Source organism: Labrus bergylta, chromosome 22, assembly GCF_963930695.1.
Source record: "Labrus bergylta chromosome 22, fLabBer1.1, whole genome shotgun sequence".
Lineage (NCBI taxonomy): Eukaryota > Metazoa > Chordata > Actinopteri > Labriformes > Labridae > Labrus > Labrus bergylta.
In genome coordinates this window covers 14742247-14756516 of record NC_089216.1, presented here as the reverse complement: position 1 = coordinate 14756516, position 14270 = coordinate 14742247, and the positions used below count along the sequence as shown (strand labels likewise).

Here is a 14270-nt window from a genome sequence, read left to right as displayed (position 1 = left end):
CACTGTATGGATTTTTGTTTCTTCAAACTATATGATTTTTCTCTTGTATATAACTTTTATACAAAATATGATTCAAACCTCTCGCAAACTATATGTTTATGTGTTCAAAAGTGCTCATTGATCGCTCAGGAATGAGGCACAAATATAACTCTCTCTGCTCCGTGCTTTGTGTTCAAACTGAGAGCTCTCTGGATCATATAAAAAGAAAAACAACTGAACTTGTTCTGCATATAATTCTCTCATATAGCCTGTGATTATGATATTCTGTCCACCCATAGCCGTTAGAGCGTGTTTCCAGCAGTTTACTGATCTTGTTCAGCACCTGGCCCGGTGTCACTCACTCACTCGCTGCGTACTGCCACACTCACTTCATCATCTCCTCCAGTACAGCCACCTGCAGCTCCCGTTGTTGTCCCTCTTTTAAATGAACAAGACGATGGAAGTACAGATCCAGATAACTTGCTTTGTTTAGCACCATATATACTTTTATACCGCTGCTCCAGATCAGAGATGTTTTTTTCTTCATCTCTGTCACCGTATGTGGTTTGTTTGGCGTTTGCTTGTTAGAGAGCAGAACGTGTTTTAAAGATAGTACAACGCTTCTGTGGTCACTTTAAATGTTTAAGAATCTCCTGTACCTGTTGTAATTAAATATGTGTAATTATGAGGATAGGATTGCATTTGTTCAAGTGCGCTATTTTCCCCCAAATATTAATTTCTACATCCGAATGTTCTTTTAAACTTCGCAAGGCACTCGATTTTGTGGACAGAATCGTCCATAATTTGTTTTTGTTTGTTAAGGTGTCCTCGCATTGACAACCGGCCCGTATCACTGATGTTTATTTTTAGACGCTCTCGTTCAACACACACACACCAAGGTCAATAATTCAGACTTTCTAGACATGGAAAAGATGAAGCCCAAGGTGCAAACCACCAAGCCCACCAACCACCAACAACAAGGCGCATCAGTGAGGTGAGCTTGTGTCTTTATTTCTATGATGGACGGACCTTTTGACGGCTTTTATTGAAGAGAACATAAAATGCTAGCTTGTATTTTTTTTTTTTTTAAACGTTACATTGATATTTTTAATGAAATTCTGGGACTTTGGTTGCAGGATGTTGAATATGATGCATCTGCCAAAATGTGTGATCAGCTTACTCCTGACAGGGTTTAGCCTATGCTGATTGTGTATGTTGTAAAGCTGCCATCAATGACAATTTAGCAGGTTTTACATAAAATGTTACCTTTGTGTGAGATGCCAAAGATGTCTGTGTTTTGTTTAACTTAAGCCTTTTATCTTTTGTCTTCCTCTGAATGATTTTCAGCCCTTTATTGTTTTCTTTCCTCTGTATGCCTTACAAAGGTTAAAGCATCACTCCAGTGTTGTTGAAGTTGTATAAAGTTACTTTTCCACCATTTACAGGAATAATCTAGGCTCTCAGAGAGCACCCTCTCAGCCAAAAATGAGATCTGAATACCAAGACCAGTACCGCGACCCTCAAAGCTACAAGGTCATAGGAACAACAAGCAAACCAAAACACCCGTACCATGCCTTGAAGGGGACTGCGGCAGATGTGAGCACCTGTAGGGAAGATCCAAAGTGTTTATCTCACCTGACGCATTACTGACAAACTCTGAAGATGTTCCTGTCTGGTGAGGCAGAATCATGACGCCTTGTGCTCACTCTCGTTCCATACAAACCAAATAATAGTGTCATTCAAGTACAACTCTCTTGTCATAACTTTGTGTTTCACAACTTTATATGTGACCCAGAAGGTGAAAAAGACTCCAACCAAGCCCCAACAACCATCGCAACCTTCTTCAAGCTTTGTTTCTGCCTTTAAGAAAAAATAAAAGCCATAAATGAAATTAAGATTATGTGGCTATTTTTATACTTACAAGCATGTCACTGATGCGCTGCAGAAGGGAAATTTTTTACAGAGGCAGTAAGACTCAGCATTCAGACCTCATGTTTTAGCATTTGACGTGATTGTGCCCTCTATCTCTACACAATAATAACTCACAATAACACAGTTGTGACAGAGTTAAGGTTGTAAAAAAGATGTGACTTTAAGACCACTTGTTTAAAACAATGTAATCTTTTATTTTATTTAATAAAGGTTTGTTTTGGGGGTTTTCATGCTTTTATTGGAGAAATAAGACAGTGGATAGTCAGAAATATGGTAGAGAGAGAGAGAGAGAGAGAGAGAGAGAGAGAGTGGGGTGTGCAGGGCGGAAAGGAGCCACAGGTCAGATTCTAACCTGGGCGGCGTGTGGACCACAGTCTCTGTACATGGGCACATGAACTAACCGCTAGACCACTGGCGCCCCATCTGTTTGTTTTTTTTTAAATAGTCAATAGCGAAATTTAATTAAATCTAAAGATTGTCATTTTTTAACCAAAAGCAATCACAAGAGAGAGCATCTGTGGTCCCTTCATTTTCACAGGTCTGAAAATCCTCAAGTTTTAAAGTTCATCTGGTGTTTATGTCTCTTACTGACAGAGAGCAGATGAGGTGCCATCATCTTCACTGCACAAATACATAGGCAATGTTTCAGAACCTGACTTTATCAATATGTGTAATTTAGACACGATGCACGGCTGAGTTTGATGCAAATTTCAGGTTTGGGTTTAAGTCATTGTGAAAATATAAATGTATGGCAATAAATACGAAGAAAGAATTGATGTAAACAGGCAATGCTTTTCTCAGCATGCACATTTACTTTTAAGGATGGAGGCCTGGGTTTAACGGTCACGCTTTCACAATGTTTTGATGCCATCTGCAAACTATCAGCTACCTATCGAGTAATCAGTGCCAATTCAGTGGTGAATAAAAATCTCTATTTTTGGTTTCTGGAGAGACATGCTTCAAACACAGGTTTAGTTTCTCATAAGGAACAGCAGACAGGCACTTACACTTCAAAGAGTTTTATCTAATGTGCACTTTAATTTCTCGTACTGCATATTGTTAATGCATTATTAAACCATGTCTACTGAGGACTTGTGTTTTTGTTACTGTGGACATGGTAACGAAACAAGTTAAAAGTATTGTTGGATTTCTACTTGTATCAAATAGAATTGTAAGTTTCTGCAGAGACTGACACACTTCACTGAGGACACACAGACACACACACACACACACACACACACACACACAAACACACACGCTCACAAACAGGATCAGAGTAAATGAACGAATCACATCACAGAGTCAAAGTGAATTAATATTACACTGTAAAAAACACTGAACTAAAGCAGGACAACACAAGGAAGATCAAGTTCATCATCAGGACCAGATGTTTCAGAGTCAGCTGATCACATCCTGATGTCTGATTGGTCCAAACAAAGAGAGACTCCAAGTCAGTTTGAATCAGACGTCCAGTTTGTGTTTTGTTCTGAAATATCTGGAGGATCTCAGCAGAGTCCAGATCACCAGAAACTAAAGGTCAGTAAAACATTTATACAAATTGAAACTTTGTTTATAATGACTGTTGTTAGATCTCCATGACGACCAAGCAGATGAAGTAATCATGAAATCATTAATTTAAAGCAGCTGTGAGCGCCCCCCTGTGGACACAGTTCAGTCTCTTTCAGAGTGAACCAGATCACCGGATCCTGATCCAGGATTTTGAATCTGGGTTATTCTGATCCGGATTACAGTCTGGTTCTGACAGACGATCATTTCAGACGCCATCTTTAAAATCTTCCATTAAACAACATTTATTACATCCCATTATAAAAGGTAAACTTTGAGTTTTATTTAATATTTTAGACTGTCTGATTGTTAAATTTGTTAGGATTTAAAAGGAAACGTCCTCACAGTTTCACAAACACAGAGACCTTCAGTCAACCTGACGGACACGGATTATCAACGTTTAAAAACAGAGAAGAAGAAGAAGAAGAAGTGAAATGAAAAGACAATGACGAGGAGGTGAAAAAAACATATCACAGTCATGTATCAGTAAACATGAAGAGAAAGGGCGGAGTCACAGTGAGATAGCACACCTGTGTCAGGGTGAGGAGGTGAGAAACAGGGCAGACACAGGAGAGACACAGGTGAGACACAGGAGAGACACAGGTGAGACACAGGTGAGACACAGGAGAGACACAGGTGAGACACAGGAGAGACACAGGAGAGACACAGGAGAGACACAGGTGAGACACAGGAGAGACACAGGTGAGACACAGGAGAGACACAGGAGAGACACAGGTGAGACACAGGAGAGACACAGGAGAGACACAGGTGAGACACAGGAGAGACACAGGAGAGACACAGGTGAGACACAGGAGAGACACAGGTGAGACACAGGAGAGACACAGGAGAGACACAGGTGAGACACAGGAGAGACACAGGAGAGACACAGGAGAGACACAGGTGAGACACAGGAGAGACACAGGTGAGACACAGGAGAGACACAGGAGAGACACAGGAGAGACACAGGTGAGACACAGGAGAGACACAGGACAGACACAGGTGAGACACAGGAGAGACACAGGAGAGACACAGGTGAGACACAGGAGAGACACAGGACAGACACAGGTGAGACACAGGAGAGACACAAGAGAGACACAGGTGAGACACAGGAGAGACACAGGACAGACACAGGAGAGACACACGTGAGACACAGGTGAGACACAGGAGAGACACAGGAGAGACACAGGTGAGACACAGGTGAGACACAGGAGAGACACAGGAGAGACACAGGACAGACACAGGAGAGACACACGTGAGACACAGGTGAGACACAGGAGAGACACAGGAGAGACACAGGTGAGACACAGGAGAGACACAGGACAGACACAGGAGAGACACAGGTGAGACACAGGAGAGACACAGGAGAGACACAGGAGAGACACAGGAGAGACGGTAGGAAATAAAGAGATGAAATAACTTGTCAGTGAGTATAAAACATGCAGATGATTGTAACACGTCCCTGAGACAGACACTATTAAACTATCCTCCATTAAAACAACAACATCAACACGTTAGATCTAAAGGTGTGTCAAAGTGGCAGCACAGGTGAGCTGTCTGTTATAAATAATAATCACAGGTGGCTGCAGGTTGAGTCGGGCTGCTGCTTCTTAAAATGTCTAAAAATGTTTAAAATGTATTTTAACTTCACCAGAAATATGTGAACAAAGTTTATATAAAAGCAGAGAGAGCGCCCTCTGGTGGTAAACACTGTTATAACATGTTTAAATATCATAGACGCAGTCTATGATTAAGCTTTGTGTGTGTGTGAGAGAGTGTGTGTGTGTGTGTGTGTGTGTGTGTGTGTGTGTCAGACAGCGGAGTGCACAGGTGTCCCTGTGGTGTGTGTGGGGGAGTGTGAGGAGGAGGAGGACAGGGAGTGTGAAGAAGAGGCCTCTCTCTGCAGCTCCTCCACTCTCCTCTGTAGCTCCGCCCGGAGGGTAAGAAGCTCCTTCAGGCTCTGATGCACCGGCACCTGAAACACACACACACACACACACACACACACACACACACACACACACACACACACACACACACACACACACACACACACACACACACACACACACACACACACACACACACACACACACACACACACACACACACACACACACACACACACACACACACACACAGAGAAATCACAGGTAAACCCCAAAAACTAAAAAGTTTGAAAAAAATTATTAATCTTTCTGTTAACATGTTGGGCAGATTTCAAAGGTCATATGGGGGTTCTACATGTGTTCTCCTGCGAGGGTTCTACCTTTGACTTCATGAGGGGGTTCTACCTGTGGTCTCATGTTGGGTTCTACATGTGTTCTCCTGTGGGGGTTCTACCTGGGGCCTCATGTGGGGGTCCTACCTGTGGTCTCATGCGAGGGTTCCAGCGGGCGTAGTAGCTGCTCCACAGCTCCAGATGTCTGGAGGACACCATCGGGTACAGGACGTGGTTCTGATAGTCCACGTAGAACGGGTTAGTGAAGTCGTCCTTTTGACTGTGGGGGGGGGGGGGGGGGGGGGGGGAGACGGTCCAGTTACTACTCCTCACTGACTCCTTTCTGTCATATCAGCATTTATAGATTTCACTGATTTACCTGTTAATGTAGGACCACAGGGACACTGTGCAGGTCTGGACCTCCTGCACAGAAGAAGAGAGGTTAACAGTTAAACCTGCTGTCTCACCCCCCCCCCTTCCCCCCCTTCCCCCTCCCCATGTTATCATCAGAATGGTTCGTACCTTGGCCGCCCTCTCCTGCTCGCTGTTATAGAGGAATGTACCAAACAGACAGCTGTACAGGTGATCCAGCACAGTGATCAGGAACAGCTCGTTAAACTCAAAGGCTGCTGGGAACTGTAGTCACAGGACACGAGGGGACTATGAGTGAGGTCATGAGTGTTTGAATGGAAGATAAAAGGAGGTGAACGTACCTGTCGAGTCATCTGCCACACACAGTCGATGAACTGGACGAAGAGCGGCGAGCGCTCAGAGTTAGCGTGATTCTCATCCCCGTGACCCACACGCTGAAACACACACACACACACACACACACACACACACACACACACACACACACACACACAGAGCGTCAACACAGTAGCGGGGGAGAACAGCGCTGTGTGTGTGTGTGTGTGTGTGTGTGTGTGTGTGTGTGTGTGTGTATGTGGAACTCCTGCTGTGCCGTGCTTCAATGTGACCTCACAGACTGGGACACCGATATTACACCAATCAATATGAACGTACAAAGACGTGATGAGGGCGGAGCTTAGTTAAGACTCCTACTCTTTAACATTCATTAGCAGCACCTGCGGAGAGGTGGGCCCCCTCCAGCATGGCGTCTGGCTCCCTTACGCTCAGGTGGCGCAGCGTCACAGACGAGTGATTAGTACGAGTCTGATCTCTGAAGAGTGAATTTAATATTCAGCTCAGTTAAACTAATGACATTTGTTTATTAACGTTAGATTTCCTGATTTCTCTGTGTTCGTCTTACAGCGGAGAACTTGTGTCCGAAGCTGATCCACTCCTTCTCCAGCAGCACCTGCAGACACAAGCACTCTGTCAGATAGCATAGAAGAAGAGTGCAGTATGGAGGTCTTCCTGTAGGGGCTCTAACCCACCTGAAACCCTGGCAGCGTGCGGTAGAAGCTGTCCAACATGAGCATGCTCAGAGAGGTGAGCTGAGCTGTCCTGTCCCAGCCGTCGCTGCAGTGAACCACCACCGACGTCTTCCCCGACTCCAGCTTATCTGCCACCTTGGCCGCTCCGGCTAGCAGCAGCTACAGCGCACAGGGACACGGGTAATCAGAGACAAGTCTAATCTACTGTGGTAAAGGAACAGGAAGTGGTTCTTTTACCCGGATGTACTCGAGCCAGTGCGTCTGGTGGATGTTGGAGTGCCAGTGAGCTTCGTCGATGGTCGGGTAAACGGCGTCCTTCACCTTCCTCAGAGACTCTCGGATCACGTGGATGTTCGGGATCTCTAAGAAGTTCAGCTCTACGTTCGTGTAGAAACTCTCGCTCTCGAAGCCGCCGTCCTTCGCCTGCACGAGGGGGGAGGAGTGAGTATATTTGAGATGAATTGAAACAGGATGAAGCCGCTCATGACCTCCTGCAGTCAGAGAGCAGACGCCGTTTAAAGTCCTACAGTCTGTCAGCCATGATGGCGGTCTACACAGCAAGGAGTCTGAGTCCTGTAAACAAAGATCTGCTGTGGTCGTGTCGGTGTGATGTCTAACCTCTTGTAAGTTCACGTCTTTAAACTACTTGTTGACAGACGCTGATACAGGAAACAAAGAGGCACAGGGAAGTGTCATTCACTGACCTTGTTGGTGAGCGCCACGCTGCCCTGCCGGGCGTCGAAGATGCTGAGTTTGTGCGACTGAGCGTTGGCATCCATGATGATCTGCAGGAAGCGTTCGTCCTCTTTACAGCGGCGGTCTGACGGGCCGACTAACGGCTGGCTGCAGCGCACGATGGTGGCCTGAGTCTCTGGGTGGATCCACGACAAGACCTGCAGGAGGAGCACAACCCCGTCAGGATTCATCCGCGGCAGGAAATAGTCCCTAAAACACACGTTACTCCCGTCTGGAGGGAGCAGCTGTTTGAGAAAACTGGGGAGAGATAGGTCCTGGAGATCAGGGGGGGGGGGGACTGACCGGTATCCTGTGTTTGACTCTGAAGGCGGCGACTCGTCTGATGTCATCATCGCTGATATTGGTGGGGATGACGAGGGTGGCGGGGTAGGTGTCACACAGCTCATAGCTGCTGTTCACTTTACTGATGGTCCAGCTCTCGTTGGGGAGACCCTGAAACAAACACACACAGAGTGACTGCAGGCTGATGGGGGTCCCAGGTCTGCTTCATGTTGATGTTTGTGACTTCATTCAGAGACTCTTTGCTGAGGTCGATGTTTACACGATGAATTCATATGTTGAATGATTGAATAAATGTAACACTCCCAGCTCATTAGACGTTATAAACAGATTTATTTTAGATAGAAAAATTACATTAAATCTAAAGTGTATTTGTGGAAACTGATGTCAGAGTGACATCATCAGGTGAATGTTTGTGATGATGTCAGAGTGACATCATCAGGTGTGTGTTTGTGGTGTTGCAGAGTGACATCATCAGGTGTGTTTGTGTGTTTACCTGTCGTCTGTACTCTGCTGCGGGGTCGTAGACCTTCCAACCGTCCACAGGAAACAGTTCTTTGTAGAGGAAGGCGAACAGAGGCTGACAGACGAGGACACAAAGTTTTAGTATGTGTGTATGTGTGTGTGTGTGTGTGTGTGTGTGTGTGTGTGTGTGTGTGTGTGTGTGTGTCGTGTGTGTGTCGTGTGTGTGTGTGTGTCGTGTTCTCTGCTGCTCATGTGGTTTTAAAAAAAGAGAGGACCGGGGCTCTCTGGTGGACACTAAAGGTACTACGATCTCTGACTGGTATCAGAAACAAGCACCAGAGTTATAGAACATAGAGACGTTGATGAACAGAGTCCATGAATGTGTCGTCAGCATTAATAAGACGTGGAGAGACAAACTGACCAGGTTATGAGAGAGGGGGAAAGCGTGTTTGGAGATCAGCTCCACCACGTCTGGATGGTCCTCCTCCGTCTTATAGGCGAACCTCGGACTCCTCATGTCCTGAAGCATTCAAAACATCACAGACAAATGATTATTACAGAGAACTCTGAGAAGGTCTCCTTCATGACTCCCATGATCCTCCAACGTCCTCAGATTCAGTCTGCTACAAATACTTTCTCTGTGTGGGTGAATAAATCACAGATGGAAGACCTCATGAGGACACTTATTCAAAGTATTGTTCACGTTCTCCCCTCACAGTGAGGAGGTTCCTGGTTTGAATCCCCGTCTGTCAGGATCCTCTCTGTGTGCAGTCTGCATGTTCTCCCCGTGCATGTGTGGGGTCTCTCTGGGTAATCCGTCTTCCTCTCACAGTCCAAAGACATGCTCGTTAGGTTAACCGGTGACTCTAAATTGTCCGTAGGTGTGAATGTGAGTGTGGCTGGTTGTCTGTCTCTATATGTCAGCCCTGTGATTGGCTGGTGAACAGTCCAGGGTGTATTAAATAGATTAGAATAGATAACGGATGGATGGAGTGTGTGTGTGTGTGTGTGTGTGTGTGTGTGTGTGTGTGTGTGTTACCTTGCAGACCAGCTCCAGTCCCTTGGTGTTCTCGCCCTGGTTTGGGACGCTGATGGTTTCCTGTCTGCTGATCACACCAAGATTCACGTCCAGAACAAACTCCTGGAAACACACACACTGACTGTAACACACTACCAGCAGCTCTGTGGCAGTTCAACGTGTGTTCAGCTGTCATTCAGTTTCATTCCAAATTCATCCTTATTCAGTCTCATAAAGACCCAGGTCTGAGCAGAAAACCACCAATCACGGAGCCTGCTCCAGGTTTCTCATCCCCATGTCGTTATTTCCTCCTGTCAGCTGGTCCACTGTCAACCCAGTCTGATCTTTGTTTGTTTGGGTTCATAGCGCTGCAGATTCCAGCAGACTTGTTCAAACTCTCATGTTTTGGTCTTAACAGTCCTTTTTAAAACTGTCTTTTAGTAACAACCTGAGGGTCTCTACCCGGTCTGTGCCGCTGAAGTAGAGTTTGTAGTTTGTGATGGTCAGAGTGCCGTTGACCAACCCGCTGAATGGACAGATATACATCACATCCTTCACTGCAAATGAAGAGGACCTCATCATCATCATCCTCACATGAGGGATGGGGGGGGGGGGGGGGGGTGTCAAACAGGTGACACTGACTCACCTGTGGTCTGGATGCTCTCTCCTGGCAGCAGAGGAATCTGGTTCTGGAACATTTTCCCCTGAGCTCCGTACCTCAGAGCGGGGAGGTTCTGCGCACACACACACACACACACACCCACACGTCAGAGGGACTACAACTCCCAGCATGCACCTGCTACTACACCTCGACAAATGATGCCTGACAGAGAATCAGTGACTCATGATAATGAAGATGATGATGATGATGATATTTCCAGAGTAGTAATCAAAAAGTCTTTAAAGTCAAAAACTTGATATGTTTTCTTATTTTCTGTCACTGGTCAGGAGAACATGCTGAATGAAGCTGAGGGAGGAGCAGGAAGAGGAGGAAGAGGAGGAGGAAGAGGAGGAGGAAGAGGAGGAAGAAGAGGAGGAGGAAGAAAAGTAGGAGCAGGAAGAAGAAGAGGAGCAGGAGGAAGAGGAGAAGGAGGAAGAGGACGAAGCTGAGGAAGGAGGAGGAGGAAGAAGAGGAGGAGGAGGAGGAAGAAGTGGAGGAGCAGGAGGAAGAGGAGGAGGAGGAAGAAAAGGAGGAGCAGGAGGAAGAGAAGGAGGAGGAGGAAGAAGAGAAGGAGCAGGAGGAAGAGGAGGAGGAAGAAGAGGATGAGAAGGCAGAAGAGGAGGAAGAGGAGAAGGAGCAGGAGGAGGAGACATGCAGACAAAAGGAGGAAGAGGAGTGAATGCAGACAGAGAGACTTGCCGAAGCATTGGCAGGATGCTCAGAGTCACCGTCTCCATGGTAACAAAGCCCCTCATCCAGAGAGTCCTGCTGCAGAGAGCCAGCATGGAGGGCGAGAGAAAAAGAGACAAAGAAAGAGAGAGAGAGAGAGAAAAACAGAAAGAGAAATACAGAGAGAGAGAGAGAAATCAACAGAGATCCTCCTGTTTGAGTTTCGGGCTGATCTGAATACGTCTGTCACCTTGACGACGGTTCGTATTTCAAACTGTCGACACACTCAGGTGAACAGCATTGACCTGCTGCTCCCCTCATCGTGAATCTAGATATTAAAGTGAGCACACGTCTTCAAAACGATCTGTACACACAAGTACCCGTCTGTAATCTGATCTCTGCTTTACGCACACACCTGTTTGATTGACTGAAGAGAGATGTTTGACCCTCTGATTATAAATGAATCATTAAACTGCTCGCTGTGAGAGTAACTGTGAGCTCATCAGAACTAAATCCATCAGCAGACAGTCTGACAGACGTCTTACCTGACGATTGATCCTCCTGGACACCTGCAGGTTAAACACACACAGTACACACACACACACACATGTAAAATAGTACATCTGGTACCAGACTGGTCATGATTATTCTTGTTGTGCTGCTGAAGAGTGTACGCTTATTAGAAACACACATATAGCAGTACACACACACACACACACACACACACACACACGCACACACGCACGCACACACACACAGCAGCACTCTCACACAGCAGCAGCAAACACACACACGCACACGCACACAGCAGCACACACACACACACACACACACACACACACACACACAGAGCACACACGCACACAAACACAGCAGCGCTCTCTCACACACACACACACACACACACACACACACACACACACACACACACACACAAACATGTTTCAGTGTCTCACCATGAAGTCCTGTCTCCTCCCGACCTGTCATACACACATACTGATCAGAAACACTGCGAGTGTGCGTGAGTGTGCGTGTATGACTTGTGTGACGTGTTAGTCATACATGTGTGTCTGTGATTGTGTGTATATGTATATGTGTGTGTGTGTGTATGTGTGTTACCTTGCTGTCTCTGATGCTGTGTTCAGGTGTTACTGAGATCTGACTGGAGATTGTTGCTGCGATCAGCTGTTTACACCACTCCACATGAGAACCTGATGGACTGAATTTAAACACAGACGGCTGATTTATTCTTTAACAACAGATTGTTTTTATCAATTTATTATTATATTTCACAATAACTTGAACTTTTGTGTTTAAATATAAGTCGAGCATTTTGACTCGATATGAGAGACAGAGAGCACAACGACTATCATCCTCTTTTCTCTCACACATGATATCTTTATATTTCATTATGTCATCATTATTATTATTATTACTAGGATGCTAAAGCTAGCATCTGTAAACAGCAGCTAGCTTTAGCATCATCTGTAAACAGCAGCTAGCTTTAGCATCATCTGTAAACAGCAGCTAGCTTTAGCATCATCTGTAAACAGCAGCTAGCTTTAGCATCATCTGTAAACAGCAGCTAGCTTTAGCATCATCTGTAAACAGCAGCTAGCTTTAGCATCATCTGTAAACAGCAGCTAGCTTTAGCATCATCTGTAAACAGCAGCTAGCTTTAGCATCATCTGCTCTACATTACTGTGGTCTGTATTAGCACCAAGCTAACTGTTTGACTGAGCTAATGCTAGCTCTTAGCTCTGTGTTTATTGTTCTGTTGAACATTAAACCTGCTCTCTGTTGTCATACACAGATATGCTTTACAAAGCTTCCAGTCTTTAGTTTATTTCCATGTAGCTTCTTCACACCAAACTCCAGTCACAATAAGACAGTTTGTGTCTGCAGGAACAGACCGGAACAGACCGGAGAACCCGTCTTTAAAGAAGTAATACTGATGAAACATGTCCTGATATGTTTATTACATTAAAGCAGAATTAAAGATAACATCTTGTTGATTAAGACAGCAATGTACAAACTTTGTGGAAAAGCAAGACCGAGGTTGATGTGGACATTTTCAGGCAGGTGTTGGACACTTCCGGTTAGCTAGCTAACACAGTGCCTCGCTCACCTTTCCGGGGTTTCTCCGGCTGCTGCTCCAGAGGTCGGTGAGCCCCACAGCTTTCTGTTCGGCCCTGCTCCATCCGACCCCCCGGGAGCTCCGGCGTGCTTCTCCATCACCAGCCGGAGGGATGCTCTCTGTACGGGTCACTCAGAGAGGGAGAGAGGGAGAGAGGGAGAGGGGGGGGCGGGGGGGGGGGTCTACTAGGAGATGGAGGTTAGATTATTAAAGCTGCTCTTTGTTCTTGTCACACACGGATCAGTCTGTCTGTCTGTCTGCATGTGTGTTTATCAGCCTGTCGGTCTAAAAAACGTGTCTACAGGAAGCGGACTCTGTGGTTTCCTATGTCAGGCTGTTTGTGCTTCCTCCTCTGCATCTCCTTTTCAGAGGCTCCGCCTGTCTACAGTGATGAGAGTATGAGGAGGAGGAGGAGGAGGAGGATAAGAGGAGAGGAGAGGAGGAAGGAGAGGATGATAAGAGGAGAGGAGGAGGAGGAGAGGAGAGGAGGAAGGAGAGGATGATAAGAGGAGAGGAGGAGGAGGAGGAGGAGGGGGATGATAAGAGGAGAGGAGGAGGAGGAGAGGATGATAAGAGGAGAGGAGGAGGAGGAGGAGAGGATGATAAGAGGAGAGGAGGAGGAGGAGAGGATGGAGGAGGAGGAGGAGAGGATGATAAGAGGAGAGTAGGAGGAGGAGAGGAGGAAGAGGAGGAAAGGATGGAGGAGAAGGAGAGGAGGAGGAAAGGATGGAGGATAAGAAGAGGAGAGGAGGAGATGATAAGAGGAGAGGAGGAGGAGAGGAGAGGATGATAAGAGGAGAGGAGGAGGAGAGGATGATAAGAGGAGAGGAGGAGGAGAGGATGATAAGAGGAGGAGGAGGAGAGGATGATGAGAGGAGAGGAGGAAGGAGAGGGAGAGGAGGAGGAGAGGAGGAAAGGATGGAGGATGAGAAGAGGAGAGGAGGAAGGAGAGGATGGGGATGAGGAGAGGAGGATGGAGAGATTGAGAAGAGGAGGGGAGGAGGAGGAAAGGATGGATGATAAGAGGAGAGGAGGAAGGAGAGGATGAGGAGAGGATGAGGAAAGGATGGAGGATGAGGAGAGGAGGAGGAAAGGATGGATGATAAGGAGAGGATGATAAGAGGAGAGGAGGAAGGAGAGGATGAGGAGAGGAGAGGAGGAGGAAAGGATGGAGGATGAGAAGAGGAGAG

General features: G+C 46.3%; 1 protein-coding gene across 8 annotated transcripts; it reads right to left on the bottom strand.

Moving 5' to 3' along the window:
* Positions 1-2914: 2914 nt before the first annotated feature.
* Positions 2915-13240, bottom strand: mtmr1a (myotubularin related protein 1a). 8 transcript variants are annotated; one of them, XM_065950122.1, is made up of 20 exons: positions 13072-13240; positions 12063-12162; positions 11900-11923; positions 11489-11512; positions 10974-11042; positions 10260-10347; positions 10076-10170; positions 9635-9736; positions 9017-9115; positions 8627-8710; positions 8134-8283; positions 7800-7988; positions 7333-7518; positions 7096-7254; positions 6969-7016; positions 6409-6501; positions 6218-6331; positions 6075-6118; positions 5843-5975; positions 2915-5449 (listed from the first exon to the last, which is right to left on the bottom strand). In XM_065950122.1, exons 1-20 carry the CDS (start codon positions 13176-13178, stop codon positions 5285-5287), a joined length of 2073 nt encoding a protein of 690 aa, XP_065806194.1. In that variant the 5' UTR covers positions 13179-13240; the 3' UTR covers positions 2915-5284. The 8 variants fall into 8 exon arrangements, with proteins under 8 accessions (XP_065806194.1, XP_065806199.1, XP_065806195.1 ...); XM_065950127.1 differs by lacking the exon at positions 10974-11042; XM_065950123.1 differs by lacking the exon at positions 11489-11512.
* Positions 13241-14270: the final 1030 nt, after the last annotated feature.